The sequence below is a fragment of the Periophthalmus magnuspinnatus genome, chromosome 12 (assembly GCF_009829125.3).
Source record: "Periophthalmus magnuspinnatus isolate fPerMag1 chromosome 12, fPerMag1.2.pri, whole genome shotgun sequence".
Classification (NCBI taxonomy): domain Eukaryota; kingdom Metazoa; phylum Chordata; class Actinopteri; order Gobiiformes; family Gobiidae; genus Periophthalmus; species Periophthalmus magnuspinnatus.
This window is the reverse complement of record NC_047137.1, coordinates 4,696,261-4,715,585: the sequence shown is the minus strand read 5'-3', so window position 1 is coordinate 4,715,585 and position 19,325 is coordinate 4,696,261. Positions and strand designations below refer to the sequence as shown.

General features: G+C 38.4%; 2 protein-coding genes across 2 annotated transcripts in view; one reads left to right on the top strand and one right to left on the bottom strand.

The window, feature by feature from the left end:
* The window catches only part of LOC117379502 (WD40 repeat-containing protein SMU1), a 218,067-nt gene that overhangs the window by 39,476 nt on the left and 159,266 nt on the right, over positions 1–19,325 (bottom strand). The window lies entirely within an intron of this gene.
* Positions 1–19,325, top strand: part of si:dkey-112m2.1 (transmembrane protein 132C) — a 167,379-nt gene that overhangs the window by 137,144 nt on the left and 10,910 nt on the right. Inside the window, exons 6-7 of the mRNA XM_033976328.2 lie at positions 8,685–8,828; positions 18,534–18,742. Of these exons, the coding sequence (XP_033832219.1) occupies positions 8,685–8,828; positions 18,534–18,742 (353 nt within the window). The remainder of the gene's footprint in view (positions 1–8,684; positions 8,829–18,533; positions 18,743–19,325) is intronic.

The window sequence follows — 19,325 nt, the reverse complement described above, 5'->3', positions numbered from 1 at the left end:
ATCACATTATTTTGCACATTATATTTTACAGTATGCTTTATTTATATTTTAGTGTATATGTGTGTTTATATATTGTATGTATGTATGTACATATGTGCGTATGTACGTATTATATTATCTTTCCATTCACCCAGTATTTGATTTAAACTTCATATTCCACATCTGAGCACTTCAACCTTCCTCTGGTTGTGTTAAATGTGTCCAGACTTGAGAGGTGATTATTCTGCTACTCAAAAAAGCAATTTAAGCAACATGCACTTTCACATGGCGCCTCCCACGTGCCCGCCGGCAGAGAGCTGTTTTTGAGCAAATCCAAAAATCTTGTACGGTACATTATTCATTGCACACACACCTGCCTACTTGAATTAAAACGTCTGTCACAAGCGGTAATTAAAACTTTCAAAAAGCTTCAAATGATAGGCAGCATTCTTAGTCAAGCAAAATAGCAATTTCCTTTTTTCTTTTTTTCTTCTGCCCGCTCGAACACATCCCTTGTCATTGCAGTAATCATCTCTGTGACTGCCTGACTTCTCATCCTCCTGTGGATTCCTCGTCACCATAAAAAGATTACATTGAGTGAGCAGCCCTCTCCCCTGCTCTACACCACTGGCTTCCTAAAAAAAAAAAAAAAAAGACCAAAATGCAGGTCCTCTGAGGTGATCCCTCTGGACACACTGCTGGCAAAGACATCCACAAGGAATACTGATTAAAGGGAAGAAGTAAAGTTTGTAAGCTGAATTGATTTTGTTTGTGCTTATTTGATATTACATAATTAGTTTAAGGGACAAAAATGACTCTACGTTAAAGCAACACTGCATAACTTCCTGTAGGCACATATTCTGCTTGATATCATGGAAATTTAAAACCATACATCGGAATATTCCCCATACAGTTAGATGTGTTTGATGCCTTACTGTGAATATTATAGCTAAAGGAACAGCATGTCCTTTAAACAAGCAGGAGAAGGCCCTCTTTCAAGCCAAATAAGAGTCAGGTTTGTGGAGGTGCAAGCCCATTCAGTAAGTAAGGGCACATGTTTTTCAGTGCCGCAAAACACAACCAAAATGGACAAAAAAACAAACAACAAATGCTTTTATTTTAGTCTTGGCTAAAAAAAAATTACTAAAAAAAAACTTTTTCTTTTAAACTTTGCAGTATAAAAGTTTTGTTATTTTGCCACTGTACTGACCTAGAAGTAACTGATCATTCATTAAGATAATTGAGATAATGTTCTCAATAGTGAGCATTAACAGGCATTAACACCAGCTAGAACCGATGGACCCATGTCATGCATAATGTATTAGAAGAAGACATTTGTAGTGTCACTGAATACATGAATAAATTTGACGCTTTTAACATGCTATATGTATTTGAATTAGATTAGGTAAACCTCTTTTCATACATTCATGTAATGGGTCAAGTTGAGTTTAACACAATTATTACTATTAGCATAATTATTATCATTTTTATGTCGACATGATTCTTTAGTCATCCAAAAGTGGACAACAGGAGCTGGTGCAAATCAATGCAGAGTTGATTTAAACCATCTATAACCATCTATCTCAATGAGTACTTGCTAATCTATAGTTACAAAGAATAGAATACTAAATGTTCTCTGATGATACCTGATACCTCATCCTTAAAGTTGTTTGTTGATTCCTCGTTCCATTCTTTGTCACATTGTTGTAGATCTTAGTAACTTTAGTAACTGGTGTGGTATAGTCTTTGTCTCAGTTGTCTTGCCTAGACTTAACCAATCATATGAACATTAAAGGCCCTATATTACACCAAATTGACTTTTGTGAGATATTGACCATGTTATAATGCTGCTACCTCATCAAAAGCATACCTGGAGTTGTTTTGTTCCATTCACACACATTTGAGTAACCTTTTATTCTTAGTGTCTATATCTCCAAAACTCAAAACGTTCTGTTCCACCTTGTGATGTCATAAAGCGTTAGTTTTCAACTACCTTTTTACCTATTGTACACAGAGTTATATGGAGTTTAAAAATGCAGTAAAGCACTTCCTCTATTACCAAATGACATCACAATGTGGAACAGATGGTTGGTATGAGAGAAGAACCCTGCCTAAATACCCCTGCAGGGTTTTTGTGTTTCTGTGAATGAAACGAAACAACTTCCAGGTATGTTTGTGATGAGGAAACAACATCATAACATAGATCAGAAAACAGTGTAATATAGGCCCTTTTAAATCATTTTCTCATCATATACAAAATAAAGCTTTTGTACAGTACCCTATATGCAGTAAACCATCTTTACTGAGGAACACAACAGCCATGTTTTCTACTGTAAGGTTTGTCTTATCTTGCAAGTTGAAGTTCCATACATAATTTCCCATCCATAATACTATTCACCACATATAACTGCTCACACAAGAAAACCATCCATGTAGAATAACCTGTTGAATACATTTGCTGTAATAATTGTGTCTAAGAATTGGCAGCTGAGCTCATTTATTTGTCCTGGGGCAACATAACTGTCCAGAAATGATTAAAAACCAATCACCCAGTGTTGCCAAATAAAAAAGTCTAAATCCAGTTGCACAATAGTTTCCTGGCACAACTCTGAATTTGTGTTATCATTATTTGAAAGTTGCATTTTGATTGACAGGTGCAAAGAAAACGAGAACTTTTTGCTAATTTTGGTTATGTAATGAGGTAAAAAAGTAGGTAAAGCCAGGCACACGGGATGGTGCTAAAATCCACTAATGGGTATTGTTCTTTAAATAATGACTAACGGCAGTGCAGGTAAATTGACCATGTAATGTAGATGGCAGAGACAATTAGGCCTATAGTAACTCAAGCTGGCTTCAGGTTGACTTAAATGGAAGAGCAGATGGTACATGTGAGTCAGAATAGCCATGTATAAAGGACTGATTGAGTGGAAAGTTGGGCTGAATTTAAAACAAGATAACACTTAACATGTTTAGGTTAAACTATTCTTCTACAATTACTCTATTATACTCATACTTGATATTTATTGGTTTACTTTTGTAGATTTGGAAGTATGTTTTACAGTGTTTAAAGGGATTATGGTTTACTCCATTACCACTGCTGTAGTCTGACCAGAGCATTGTTTCAGTCTAAGGACCCTTCTCCTGTATCATGCAGGATCTTGTTCAGGATTTGTTGATACCGTGCATATTTTAGAAGAAAAAACCTTGGAATCAGACTCTGTTCATATCCCTACACAGTTATGAAATCAGAAACAAATTTTTCTTCAACAAAAAAATGTAATAAAATCCTGCCCTGTTCAGTGACCTTACCAGGAATTTACTTGGGATTAGGCTTAGCGAGGCAACCATCCATCATTTTTATTTTGTAACCACATTCTTTAATTCAATTATATATATATATATATATATATATATATATATATATATATATATATATATATATATATATATGTGTGTGTGTGTATATATATATATATGTGTGTGTGTATATATATATATATATGTGTGTATATATATATAAATATTCCTGAATATAAACAAACACAATTTTAATCAGTGCCATTTAAATTAAAAATTATTATTTTTCTCTCTACAGTCTATACTCTGCTGCAAACAATGTTTTTACTCACTGAGCATTGGCTTGATTAAAAAGCCCCAAGCCGATCATTGACAATTTGAAATGATTGCATCCTGATTTTTAATACTTTATAACATTTGTCATTTTAACTTACTTGAACCTTAATTAATCTACTTGCACTGAAAATGTTGCACTGTTGTTCTGTCCATACTGTATATTTTGTATATATTCAGTCAAAGCATGTTATTTCTAATGCATGCCCTTATTTGTGTTTTTGTTCTATCATACCGTATATTTACTTTTTTATTCATTGTTTTATGTTACATCATAATGCCAAAGCAAGTTCTTACTTCCTAGTCTGTTCACTGATAATGGCAACAAAACATATTCCAGATTCTGATTAAAATAATCATCATGGTGTTTTGTTTTTTCATGTAAAAGTGTCATCTATCATCTGACTATTCTGTTTTCTCCTATCGTGGAACCATCCTAGTGTCCTTGAGTTTTTAAATGCGCCCAACTGTCCCCTTCAGTCTATACAGCCTGCTCTTGCTTGTCTGACTCTTCCCCATCACTCATCCACATGGCCGCGTGTATCAGCCACCCTTGGACCCACTGCACATAAGAGCGTAATGGTCTTTTATCGATTGTCCCTCCTCTCCTCTTCGGTCTCCGCTCACCAATGAGACGCTGTTTCGATAAGATGAGGCCCGAGTCATGCTTCATAGTTTTTTGGACGTACAGTTGGTGCACGTGTGTGGGTTGGTAGAATATAATACTCTGCACTGGACAGACAATTACACAGCCATTCAGGGACTCCCATTTATCTGCAGTTATGTATGAATTAGGGTTTACAATAGAGTCGATCTTGCTCTGTGTGGGCTTTTAGTGGGCCAGTTTAAGACCCGACAGGTGTGGGTGGATTGCAATGGAAAAAATTATAATTGTTTTTTAGGTTGTGAATCACTTGAGCTAGCTTGGTCAGCTTTACTTTTACAACCACAAGGAGTTTAAGCTGCAATGAGTTCAGATACAGATTACAAACACCTGGCTGCAGGCTGGAGTTTGAAGTTTGTATACCTGTTACACCAATCTTCAACCAATACTCGTATGCTCACCCCCTCTCCACTCACTCTTTATTTATTTTTTTTTATTTTTTTTAAGTACTCCATGTATTTCAGGTACTTCCCAGCGTTGCAGTTCAATGTGCTAAGTGGTTGTGGTCAGATTTTATGTGTTAAGTCTTGAAGGTGTATTATGCTTTTAGGCATTTATTATTGAACTATACTGTAAGTTGATATTTTTTTTTACATTTTTTGTCATTGCAATATTGATTTTAAACTGATTGAAATGTGACTAAAAAACTGCAGAACTGAGAAGACCTGCCTCTTCATAGTGGCTTTTCATCGTAGCAAGCAGTGAATTGTCTTTTACATGGCTGTGTTTTTGAACCCTACTGGCTCTAAGTCTTAATTTGACAAATAATCACAAGTCAGTACAGAGCAGTGGGTGGAGAGAGGGGGTGGGTGAAGACTGTTGGTGAATTTCTGACCACTCAAGCCTCAAATGTAGGACAATACAGGATTACACAAACATGCATGAATAAATTAAATTAAACTTTGAGAAACTAATGATGAGGACGCTGATTTTGCATATGTGCCCTTTAAGGTGAATCTAAAAAAATATCAACCATCATTACTTAAACGATACATATTTAGTTTGCCACATATGGCTGAAAATAAAATGGACAATTATTTCTAAAAATATATATATATATTTTCAGTTTTTTCTCTACTAAACATTTTCTGCAAAATACAGAAAATTGTCAAAACATAAAGATGTATAATTGTTTAAATTCAAGCTGTTGTGGTAAGTTTCTTTTAACTAAAAGCAGCTAAAGAATGTGATTTTACTTCAATGCTGTATTAGGAAGGGATGATATTTAACTCATTTGGGGGTAAAAAGACGCAATTTGCACTTTCACAACATTTAATTTGACGTCACTGATTTCAAAGGCCACTCTGGCCCTGTGCTAAACTCCTCTGCTTTTCTCTGAGAAGTGATGTGCTCTTTGTATTTGTAACTCTAAGGGCGACCTCACACTAGTCTAATCGAACCAGGCCCAAGCACGAATAGTCCCTAATATGTGGTACGATTGTCTAGTGTGAGTGGGACTTTGGCCTGGTCGGAGGAGGTGGGCCAAAGCACGGCACAAGCAAGATTTATGTTTACGAGCCCTGTCTTGTGCATGGAGAGGATAGCGGATAAGAGGAAAAAGTGAATGAAAAATGTTTCCTGTTGTCCTCACTCCTGTTTCCTGTTGTCCTCACTCCTCTACATTGTTGTTTAATCCTGGAGCGTGTCACAGCAGGACTCATATTGGCCTCACTGTTTAAGAGATATTTCATGCCACTGGACTTATTTTCTCTGGTAAAACGACAGCAACATGAATGACAAAGAGTGCCATGTGATGTGGCTCAGTTCAGTTGTACAAGTGTGAGTGCAGGCATTAAAATTTGATTAAAGGATTTAATCTTTTTTTTTGTGCAGCCCTACCACATACCTTAAACTTCTTTAGCTGTGAATTTAGCACAGCATTTTAGGTAACTTTCTGCCTCATTAAAAGGTGAAAGTACTTTGACAGTGTTTATTCCATTGCTTTGCTTTCATATATATATATATATATATATATATATATATATATATATATATATATATATATATATATATATATATATATATATATATATGACGACACTGCTGTTCTGGCCCTGCTCAGTGACAACACCTCTGTCTTGGATTACATGGACACACTCACCCACTTCACCCAGTGGTGCACTGATAACCATCTGCACCTCAACGTCAGTAAAACAAAGGAACTGATCTCCAACCCCCTCCAATCACAGCAATCCATCATCATCAACAATCAAACAGTAGAGACAGTGGACAGTTTTAAGTATCTTGGCGTCACAATTGACAACACATTTGCATTTAAACATCACATCACGGACATTCATAAAAGAAGTCAACAAAGACTATCAGTAATAAGAAAACTCAAAGGACTCTGTTTCTCCACACCTGTTATTACTGTTGTATAAATCCATCATTCAGCCCATCCTACTGTACTGTTCCACCTGCTTCTATAACATGCTTACTGTTAAAAACCGGACCAAACTCATTAAAGTAACACAGCTGCTAAAATCCTAGGACTTTCCACACCCAATCTCACAGATCTAAATAATCGGGCTATTGGACGCTTTGCACTCGCCATAACACAGGACTCCACTCACCCCCTCCAGGACCATCTAATCCCTCTGCCCTCAGGATGGAGGTATAGGGCGATCAGGTGCAGGAGGGCACGGTTCGGTAGAAGCCTGATCCCAGCAGCCATTGCCTTTTTAAACAACAGGCCCCGCTGAGGCATAATGTCTGTTTTTGTAATGTGTTTATGTGACTGTGATATTTGGTGTTTATCTGTGTGTATGTCAGACGTGCTCTGTATATGTGGAAAGGAATCTCTCCCCGGGGACAGTAAAGTAAAGTAAAGTATATATATATATATATTTTTTTTTTTTTTTCCTTTTGCGGTGTTTTTCTGTGAACTGCAGCACTTAATTAGTGACTTGAATTCTCCCTTCTCAGCATCATTTGTTTATTCAGTGTGATTCTTAAGTGGACCACTCAGATGTGACTTTGTAATAAAACCTACATTAAGGTCTTAGTACAGCAATTAGAATATGATGAAGAATAATCTTTTTTTCCAATTAAATTTAATGTTTTTTGGGAGAAGTCTTGGTTTGCTTTTGCTAATATTGGTTCAAATTTGACAGTAAGATTCAAAATTCATATTGTCAAACTTTTTATTGATGGGAATTTGCTGACAATCTGACATTAGATATAAAAATATAGAAACACCGTCATGATGAAGGAAAGAATGACTGTAGTGCAATGGTCTGGGGATTCATTTATCTCCAGTTGAGTTAAATGCATTTTTCTTCCAAAGAACATGAGTGTGTGGAAACGCACAGACAGGTTTTGATGAATAAAGCGTGCCTGGAGACCACTTTGAAAGGGTGAGGCCTCTTACTAATCTTTTATTGAAACTAAGCTGTGTTGAACAGGCTTCTGCGTAAAGATAAATCCGTACTAAAAGTAACACGCAGCAAGGATTAACAGATGTTGTCTTAATTGCTCTTTTTATCTGCTCTTCTATAAGGCATTCTCTTTTCTAGTGGGTGGGGTGCTAGAGTTAAAATAGCAACAGTTTGTCACTTCCATGACTTTGTGCTAATGCAAAACCCCTTCAGAAAGTTAAATTATCTCAAAATGTTACAAGAAGATGATGTACAATTTTGAAGCAGAGCACACCACAAAATGTCTTTATAGCTTTAAAGGACACTAAAAAAAGGTGTATTGCACATATGTGGTTGTTACTTCCGACCTTAGCATCAGCTGCTCTGCCCAAGAAAGCCTTTGTTGCAAATCTATAAAATTTGTATGTGATTTTTGGTTCAACATAGACCTATGGTATTCTACAGAGGTCCCCTGGTTCATGGTTTTCTGCCAGTTTGCCTTAAACGGTGCTGCAACTTGTTAATTTTGAACGGTTTGCAGTCATCCAAAGTTATTCCTCACTTACATTATGCCTTCTGAACATCCTAATTATTCCCCAGGACTTTACAAGCACTTTTTACAAGACCAGTGCAGAGTTTTGCTATGAAGCATGAAAGCCAACAACAACTAGTATGCTAATGCACAATTCCTGATTATCGGACAATAAAATGCTTTCAATTAAATGCAAACAGCATGTAGCACACTTATTTCAAGATTAAATTTAGACATATTTTGCTCAAATACATGGGAAAAATCGAGCACATGGCCTTTGCCTTTAAAATGTTAATTTTATTTTAAAGCCTGTCTGTGATTTTAATGTATTTGCCATCTGTTGTACACACAATTATCAGTTGTTAAAATGCCATTTGTGCTATTTGTTTCAATGTTATCACAGTGCAAGTTTTACCCCAATGACTTCTCAATGAGTCCCTTTACAGTAATTCAAAACTCCCTTTTATACCAGCAGGTTGACCGTGCCGCTTAAATACATTTGATTTGTCTCTCTCTTTTTTAGGACACGGAGATCCTGAATACAGCAGTCCTCACTGGGCGGACAGTAGCCGTGCCAGTAAAGGTGGTCACTGTGGGAACAGACGGGGCTGTATCAGACGTTACAGAGGCAGTGGAATGCAAATCCACAGATGAACAGGTTATCAAGGTCAGTGGGCCATGTGTCGGAGCATCTGTTTTGCATGTGATGATTATTTTAACTTTTCTCTTTGTTACTGCCTGTTCAGGTCAGCAGTTAAGTGGTGCAAGGGTGTTTAAGTACAGTGAATGAGTACAGGTATTGATGGTAGTTAAAAACCATTAGAACCCTTCTCATTTGATTAACAATGGCACATGTTCACAAAATAAAGTAGCCTAATGGCTACAACATCCTGCTGGTTTAATTAAAAACAATACAATCACAAATGATTCTGAAATGCCATTAGCCGTCATATACTTGGGGTGCATCATATCTTTAGAACCATTTCAGGCTTATTGCAAACTGATTTTAGTGAATCTGGCAACCCAGAGTGAGAAGCTCATTCTGGTTTATGTTTGGATAATTGCTATCACAAGCACAAAATAAAAGCACATCTTTAACATGGGACGACAGTTCAGTTGGTAGTATTTGTCCACCGATCTGAAAGGTTGGCGGTTCGAATCCTACCCTTGACATAAACATCATTGGTAGAGTGGTCAAATCCACTGACCCACAGGTTGGTGATGTGATTGCAGCTTCCACAGATAAATGTTATTGTTGTGTCTTTAGCAAAACACCCCCCACTCCCCCACCCCAATGTCTGCGTACACTGGTGTTTGAATGGGAGCGGTTCCTTGATCTAAAGTGCTTTGAATGCCTTGAAGGTGGAAAAGTGCTATATAAAAATAAATTGTGATCAGTAACATCGTTATTTGACTGGAAAATGTTCACTTCCTGTAATATCTGTGACCTGACTAAATGTTAGAGTATGGAACTGGGCGGAGATGGGGGTAGGGGACATTTTCTGAGCACACAAGCCCCAGATGCTGGACAGTACAGGATTACACAATTAAAACACAATTAAAAGATAATTAAATAATATGTGCCCTTTAAAGAATAACCCAATTTATGCAACCTTTAATCTTGTGAAACCACATCACAAGAAAGCATCCATTTTAGATTTAGTTTGAAATGGAAAGATGATTTAGCTTATCTTTATTCAACTAAGAAACTGATTGGATTTGGCTTGCCAGGCTCCACAACAAAAACACAAAAAAGAATATATTAAAGGGCAGCTTATTTAAAAAGTACTGCAAAGTTAAGGGGACACGGCACACTAAAGTTAGAATACACTTGAAGAATAGATGACTGAGGCATATTAAAAGCTAATCCAGTGCGTGAGGAGAAGAAATCTGAAGGCAGTCTGGAGAAGACAAACTCCACTAGTCTGGGAGCGTTCCTGATTTTGTGCTAACCTGACATGCTCCTGCCTCGGCCATATAACAGTGAGCACAGATTGAAGCAGACAGCAGCATGGATTTTTGTGCTAACTTTGAGCACGCTTCAGTTATTGCTCTGAGGGTAAAGACTTGCTATTCACTGCTGTCTTACAGGGAATATACTATTCTTTTAGGGCCACACACTAGACATGTATCCTGTGATACATGGTACATTGTTCATTGATATTAGTAATTATATAGATAGATAGATAGATAGATAGATAGATAGATAGATAGATAGATAGATAGATAGATAGATAGATAGATAGATAGATAGATAGATAGATAGATAGATATAGATATATGTACACACACACACACATACAGTGGGGCAAAAAAGTATTTAGTCAGCCACCAATTGTGGAAGTTCTCCCTGTAGATTTTATCATAGGTACATGTCAACTATAAGAGACAAAATGAGAAAAAAACAAATTATGGTTAAACATAAGTATTGTTCATCTCAATACTTTGTTATATACCCTTTGTTGGCTAGTTTATAAATATTTGCTTGAATCTTAATTGTGTTTTAAATTTAGCTTATTTAAGGGGGACATGTCACTTGCTGCAGGTCAAACATTTTCTGTCTCCATAAGGTTCTCACACACTGTTGCTGGTAGTTTGGCCCATTCCCCCGTGCAGATCTCCTCTAGAGCAGTGATGTTTTGGGGCTGTCGCTGGACAACACGGACTTTCAACTCCCTCCAAAGATTTTTTTTTTAATGGAGTTGAGATCTGGAGACAGGCAAGGGCACTCAGGGACCTTGAAATGCTTCTTATGAAGACACTCTTTTGTTGCCCGGGTGATGCGTTTGGGATCATTTTCATGCTGAAAGACCCAGCCACATTCCTTTCTGATGGAAGTAGGTTTTCACTCAAAATCTCACGATACATGGCCCTATTCATTCTTTCCTTTACATGGATCAGTGGTCCTGGTCCCTTTGCAGAAAAACATCCCCAAATCATGATCTTTCCACCCTCATGCTTCACAATAGGTATGATGTTCTTTGGATGCAACTCAGCATTCTTTCTCCTCCAAACACGACAAGTTAAGTTTTTACCAAAAAGTTCTTTTTGGGTTTCATCTGACCATATGACATTCTCCCAATCCTCTTCTGGATCATCCAAATGCTCTCTAGCAAACTTCAGACGGGCTTGGACATGTACTGCCTTAAGCAGGGGCACATGTCAGGTACTGCAGGATTTGAGTCAGATTTCTGCAGGATTTGAGTTTGTGTAGTGTGTTACTGATGGTAGCCTTTGTTACTTTGGTCCCAGCTCTGAGCAGGTCATTCACTAGGACCCCCGTGTGGTCCTGGGAGCTATGTTGTTGGGGGCTTCTTGCCCCTGGTAGGGTTAACCATGGCAAACAGGTCCAGGGGGACGGGTCAGACTAAGGGCAGTTCAGAAGCCTTTCATGATGAGCAATGCATCAAGGTCAGATACGTTGCCCGGACTGGCATTACCGGGGCCCCACCCTGGAGCCAGGCCTGGGGTGGGTGCGAGTGCCTGGTGGCCGGGACCTTCTCCACGGGGCCCAGTCGGGCTCAGCCCGAAAGAGCGACATGGGCCTGGACACACTGGAGGGACTATGTCTCTCGGCTGGCCTGGGAGCGTCTTGGGGTCCCACCGGAGGAGCTTGAGGACGTGTCTGGGGTGAGGGAAGTCTGGGAGTCCTTGCTTAGACTGCTGCCGGATGAAGATGGATAGATGCTTCCACAGTTCATTTCTTCACACCAAGCTGCTTACCTATTACAGATATGTGTATATATATATGTGTGTGTGTGTGTGTGTGTGTCTCTGTGTGTATGATACAAATAAATAATCATGTTCTAATGGTTTTCCAGATTTAAACTGTACAATAGTGTACAGAACTACCCTGATTTTTTTTTTTTTTTTATCCTGTTTTGCCCCACATTCGAGGCCATCACCTACCCTTTTCCACGGCTGTGTACTAAATTCTCAAAAACTCACATGTGCCACAGCATAAAAACAAACAAGATGGATTTAGTAAAGTCATGTTTAATCTAGACTGATCAAGCAAATACTGGTACTACATTTAGCAGGTATTTTGTATTTTTTTTTGTATTTTTTTTTTTTTTATTGCTCTGTTATTATGTTGGCTTTGACAAAGGGCACATTTTGATGGAGATGATTGGGTCACAGCTTCTCCAATGCTGTGCTTCTTGATATGGTTCCCAATCTGGATAAATATCCAAATTGAAATTCAACAAATGCTCAAACAAATATTGATTCAAGACAAAGATTATTATTATACGTTATTTATCCATTCACAAAAAAAAATTGCGAGGATTTGTAATCAGCTTTGTACTTGCCCCTTCTCAATTAATCACTACAGGCTGCCATCTGAAACCCCTTCATTATGCACAATGAAGCAAACAATTGAAATAAATTAACTTAACTGAATCCGATTGTCTTTGTCCAAATGTTAAAATTCAATGTGTTATCATCACACATAGCTCTTGTTCGCAAATATAATACTGGATCATTTTGCTTTCCCTAATGATGTCTGTCTTCCAGCATGTCCATAGCAAATTAGGCAAAAGGAAACACGCAGCAAAGAATATTATGAACTTGTTTTGGATTGTGTGAGAGAATGGTGATAAGAGCTAGTGTTGTGGAGCGAGTGTGTGTGCGTGTGGACTCCATGCAGATCTGATAGAAGCTCGGATCTCGGAGGGTTTAATTATCCGCAAACGTACCCCACACAGTGACGCTGACCTTGGCTGCATGCTCCCCTGCCCATCCACTAACAATTCTTTTCACTAAATATTTTGCTGAAATAAAAATTGTTTTGAGAAGGCAACTGTTTTTTGTTTTTTTTTCTGCAGATGAACATTGTGGGTGTTTAGATGTATTTTCCAGTTTAGATTGCATTAAAATTGTTCCAGCTTTTAACAGCTATGCAAAAATATGGTCAAATGAGAAAACCTGTTGATTGCTGAAGTTGGTGGATTACAAGCCAATTACAAGCTTGTTCGCGGTAGATATTTTTATGCACTGAGGAAAATTACCTGATGCATAATCTTACAGTAATTATAAACAATGTTAAATGGTTATATAAAATGTATAATTTTAGTTGTGAAGTTGAAGTTCCAATTGACAAACTCTGTAAACATTCTTCCCTTCTTATCCATTGGCCTTTCACTTATAATAGATTGCCTTCACATGATCTCACATCAATCCTTATACTTTAAAACTTAGCTGGAGGACAGGTAACTTTTCAATAGTGGAGTTTGCTCTTTAACTGTCTAATGGGCCAACATGAAAACTGGCTCAAAGTTGAATGTCTCCTCTCAACATGAATAAATGAAAGTGAAATCATTTTTCACATTGGGTTTCAAAAGTGGTGGCATCATTCAACTCTGTATGTCAGTTGAACAGACTTTAAGGAATAAGATTAATATGGGAAGTTTGTGGAGGCAGTCCCAAACAAGTAATGATATTTAGCGGGTAAGATGTAGATGGGGGTCTCCATGTTAGCCTCACTACTGTCCACACTTTTTTTTTTTACATTATATGTTCAGTTTTTCTCAGTTACTCACAAAATTATAAAATTTAATATTTGGTTCAACCTGTGTGGATTATAAATTTGAATATTTCTTTCAAAAACAGGGAATCTCGAAATGAAGATATCAAAACCTGTCCTCCATCTGAAATTAGGACCTAATAAAATTCTAGAAGGTGAACGCTACCTATTCATCTTTCAAGTACCTCATCTTTTGTAACAAAAAATCACACAAATTATCATTCCAGTTCAGAAGCTCACAAGGAAACAATATTTACACAATACTGACACGTGGATACGGCGAGAAGGCCATACTGTGTTGGGCTAAACATGCTATTTTAAGAGATAATGAAAAAATACACAATGCGATAGTAATAAAAATGCCTAGAGGCTATATTGTTGCAAATTGTCTAAATCCGTCTGTACAAGTCGAGAGAATGCATATTGCAGTGTTCATTACAAAGGTACATTTCTGCCCACTGCGACAACTGTCTGACTGATTACTTAATATGTCTGTCATAGAAACAATGTCGTGTTGTGAGTCACTGCACCCATGTCTTTAGACTAATGTAATGATTACACTAACTTAAAGCTTTAATGAGACATGTCAGGCCTGATCCTATTTACATTATATGGTGACAGTGTTGTGCAGTCTGTGCCAAAGCAATGTTTTTTTCTAGGTTACATCTTCCTCCAGTCCTTACAGAACCAAGTGAATTTAACTGATGAAACCTATTTTTTGGTATGTGGATAATTATTTTACATTTTGTTCATTGTAAAGGACAATATTGTCCTAAAATGGCTTTAAGTGCATATTTATATTAATGATTTGGTTCGGTGGGATACTACCTGTCATAAATATTTACAATAGTGTCGTTTGTGGAAAAAACTGAGAGTAACTGAGTGATTCTAAAATGGAATACCTCATCAAGCTCATCAACATATTCCATCCAAAATAAAGAATGTATCTGCAAGGAAGGCATTGTTCTGATGTATTAAACATTGACTTAATCTATTTTTATTTGTCTTTAATTAAAGTTTTATCCTTTGTTAACATTATGGTTGCTAGGTAACAGAACTACAATTATCTCTATGTATGTCACATCTGCTGCTGCCCGTGTCCAACCCACCTCTTTTGAAAAAAAGATGGATGACATTTTAGAACCCTACATATAGAGGTATTTTGGGCAGGACTGGACTGGCAGACCAGGGTGGTGGGCCCTCTGTATAAGATGTGAGACCGGAGGGTGTGTTCCAGTTACAGCCTTTCTTAAGGTCTATTCCAGGGTACTGGAGAGGAGAATCCGACCAATAGTCGAACCTTGAATTCAGGAGAGGCAGTGTGGTTTTTGTTCAGGTCGCAGAACACTGGACCAGCTCTATACTCTCCATCGAGTGCTCGAGGGTTCATGGGAGTTTGCCCAACCAGTCCACATGTGTTTTGTGGATCTGGAGAAGGCCTTCGACCGCATACCCCGTGGTGTCCTTTGGGGGGTTGTGCTCCAGGAGTATGGGATTCGGGGCCTTTTGCTAAGGGCTGTCCGGTCCCTGTATGACCAGAGCAGGAGCTGTGTTCACATTGCTGGCAGTAAGGCTCCAGTTTCCAGTGCATGTTGAACTCCGCCAGGGCTGCCCTTTGTCACCGGTTCCATTCATTGTATTTATGGACAGAATTTCTAGTATCTCAGGATCTTGTTCACAATAAAGGGAAGGATGGAGCGTGAGATTGACAGACGGATCGGTGCAGCGTTGACAGTGATGCAGTCGCTGTATTGGTCTGTTGTGGTGAAGAAGGAGCTGGGTCAAAAGGCAAAGCTCTCGATTTACTGGTCAATCTATGTTCCTACCCTCACCTATGGCCATGAGCTCTGGGTAATGACCGAAAGGACAAGATCGCGGATACAAGCGGCTGAAATGACTTTCCTCTCCAGCGAGAGATAGGGTGAGGAGCTCAGTCACATGGGAGGAGCTCGGAGTAGAGCCACTGCTCCTCCACGTTGAGAGGAGCCAGCTGAGGTGGCTCGGGCACCTGTTCCCTTCCCTCATGTTCCGGACATGTCCCACCAGAAGGAGGCCGGCTGGCCTGGGAACACCTTGTGGTCCCACCGGAGGAGCTGGAGGACGTGTATGGGGAGAGGGAAGGCTGGGAGTCCCTGCTTAGACTGCTGCCCCCGTGACCTGGATCTGGATAAATGGAAGAAGACGGATGGAGGATTACTCCAGGATTACACAACATTTTGATTTATTCATAAATCAAAATGCCAGTCTACCACGCTAATGATGAGCGAACATTGTTATAAGAACTCATTTAACTTTTGCATAATGTCCTCTTTAACTTGGAGATACCATTCACTTTAGATACTAGGTATACTGCATAAGCCCCCCTCTATAACCACCATATTTACTGCTCTGCCACAGGCCTCTTGCTGTTCCACTTCAGCTCAGCTCTTTTCAGTAACCTGCTGTTTGGATTTTCCCTGAAGGTTGAGCGTGGTACTTTTTATGTGTGTGCTTTCAGTTGCAAAACATCAACATGAGCATTCTGCCATTGTGAATAAACATAACCCATTTAAATTATGAAATGACTGACCTTAAACCACCATGATAGTATCATCACTGTAACCAACCAATTACACAACTAGCAAAATGTAGTACCTTTTAATGCAATGTAATATAATGCATGACGTAAAATAGGTGCTAACTTATGCAATCACCCTCACGCCTCTATTTAACGAACCATTTAACACATGATCTATCGAGCCATTTCTTGACATAATCAGTTGATGACAAATTTGCACGTTCTATTTGGAGGCACACTGTCATAACCCTCTGAATTATGTAAAATTCAGTTTTTAATCTTCGTACCATGTTGTAATTCATCATTTAAAACATGCCTGAAGAGGTTCTGTGTAATTAAGGCTTGTATGAGTGATCTCTGGTGATATCTCAGTTCCACAAGCGCCACCCACTCCAAAAAGCACTAACCAATCAACAGAGTGCAGCCAGTCATCCTGATTAAAATTCAGTTGTGTCTATTGATTTTGCACAATTCCATGCACAAAGTTTCTCAGTTAAAGATGCACCACAGAGCTGACTTTGTATCCTTCTGGCAGTCTCTTCTCCTGTGTTTAGAAGGATCAGTAATGTATTTGTCAGATAAGGCTGGGGGATATGACAAGAATGTATCACAATTTATCACAATTCTTCTTTTTCCTCATATTAATTAATCCTTATCCAAATAAAAATGTGTTTCAACATAAATGCCCAGAACATAAGCAATGTCAGGCAACTGGCAACGCAGTTTCAATGCTGAGGTTCATTGGATACTCCGGAGAACCAACACCAAATCATGACATAAATAAATGGGATATCATCTCAAAAGTTTTTTATAAACAAAATTGCAATTGTTACCAGCAAGAGAAATTTGACCATTTACCCGTTTACATCTGGGAGCACAGGTAGCTCATGTGAAATTTACCATGAGAATATTGCGCACAGTTCCTTGCACAGCTCTAATATACAGTGCTGTTTTTGAGCTGACAAGGATTTCATAGTTCCTCTTTAAAAAACGTCCAAATCATTATATCAGAAAAAGTGGCAGACATTAAGTTAGTTTGATCATCACCCCAAATGCCAACTTGCCGAAAGTGGACAAGTGTGTAAATTAGGAGTACACAGCCAGTCACTAACATGAGTTTATCGGAAGTTGAATTTGAATTAAATCCTCTGATTACAAACATAATTCGGCAACAGCTTGTTAAATAGGCCTGCACTGAGCAAAAGGGAAAAAAGAACATTTGATTGGGAAATTCTGGTGCTTTCAAGATAGTGACAGATGCTTCTGATGTACATGCTGTATCATTTGTCACTGTTGGACTCCCATCTGAAAATGGAAGTAAAGTTGTACTGTGGAGAGCCAATCAGTGTTTACTCTGAGCTTGTATTATGCTGTGGGGTTGGGAGAGGCAGGTCTGTCTCTCCTCAGCACCATCTGTTAAGTTGGACTAAAGTCATCCCGCACGCACACTTTAAACAGACAGGACACGCGCACATTAAAGTTGCATTTGCACACTGAATGAGCAGACTAAATGCCGTGAGTTGCATTGAGGTCAAAGCCTGTCTTCCCTCCAGCTTCACAAGACAAAATTGACTAAATATATACAGGGATAGAGATAATGAAAATGTGTCTTTTGTGTTTGGACATGGTCTAGTTCAAACGGCTTTGATAGCTAAATTAAGTTGGTCTGGACTAATTTATTTAATTCTTCCTCTGATGTTTTCAAATACAAATTCAAAGAAACAAAAGTTGAACTAGTAGTAGGTAGTAGTGATAGGGGAGTAGTAACAGTAGTAGTACATTTTTGTTTTTTGTTTTTTTTTATTTCTTTGCATATTTCTTTAGTATCTTTTCACATTTCAATTTGTCAACCTAAACCTTTAAGGTGCACTTGTAAACTTTCTGGTATGCTATCTGTCACCTGCTTGTCTCCATGGAGTTGTTGGAACCTTGCCTGAAATGTTCCACAGTGTAGAATTTAACATAATTTATCTAGCAGTCATTTCATTAAAGGTGTAATACCTTTAAAAACATGTATTCTCAGTTTGAACAGTCACCTCTCCATAGATCTGATCTGTAGCTTGTCATACAGGTGCCACATGATTGTCTCCATGGATGTGTATATGTTTAATTCCCATACTGTGGAACATTTTAGGCAAAGCAGGCAGTAGACCATCCACCTGAAAAGTTATGCCCTTTAAACGTAAACAGATATCCTAATTTGGACAGGCAAAAAATAAGGATTGATTAGAAAAATAGCTGCCTACGATAGAGTAGTTGTCCCTAATAATTGTAATATTTTTTTCCCCCAGGTGTCAGAGCGCTGCGACTATGTTTACGTGAATGGAAAGGAGAGCCGTGGGAGTCGTAAGGTGTTTCTAAACTTCACATACAGTTTCCTGAGCACCCAGCTGCAGATGAGTGTGTGGATACCCCGCCTCCCCCTGGTCGTTGACGTGGCTGACCCTGAGCTCAGTCAGATCAAGGGCTGGAGAGTGCCTGTTTCACTGGGCAGCAGAAGGTAAAGATGCCACCTTCACCTAACATGCATTCACTGTACCTTGAATTCAATTTGTATCTTAGCATAGAAGGGTTGGGTAAAAGTCTTGAATCTAGATAGCATTCAAAAATCTTTAACTTTTTGAAACGGAATATACAATACCTGCAATTTCTAACTTTCTCAGTGGGCTAAACAGCAAGCAACAGATGCAAAAGACATTATGAGATCTATGTAACTTTGTGGTGGAAGTTCTGCAACATGGACTTTTCTCATGGAGATTCAACAGAATGGCATTAAACTCTTATATCTTGTTTTAATATCTTCAAAAACATTCTTACTTGTAAGTGGGATCACCTCTCCATATCTGACCTGTAGTTCAGCCTAACAGAATCACCTGCCATCTTTATAGAGATGGAAAACTTTAATACCATACTGTGAAACATTTCAGGAAAAAAAAATCTTCACAGAGACGAGCAGGTGGCAGTCCCCCCACCACAACAGTTGCACAGTGCACCATTAAAATATTCATTGTCCACCCAGAGACTAGAATGTGACGCATGTAATAGAGTGACATCATTGAAAGTGTGTTGCTATGACCCACATC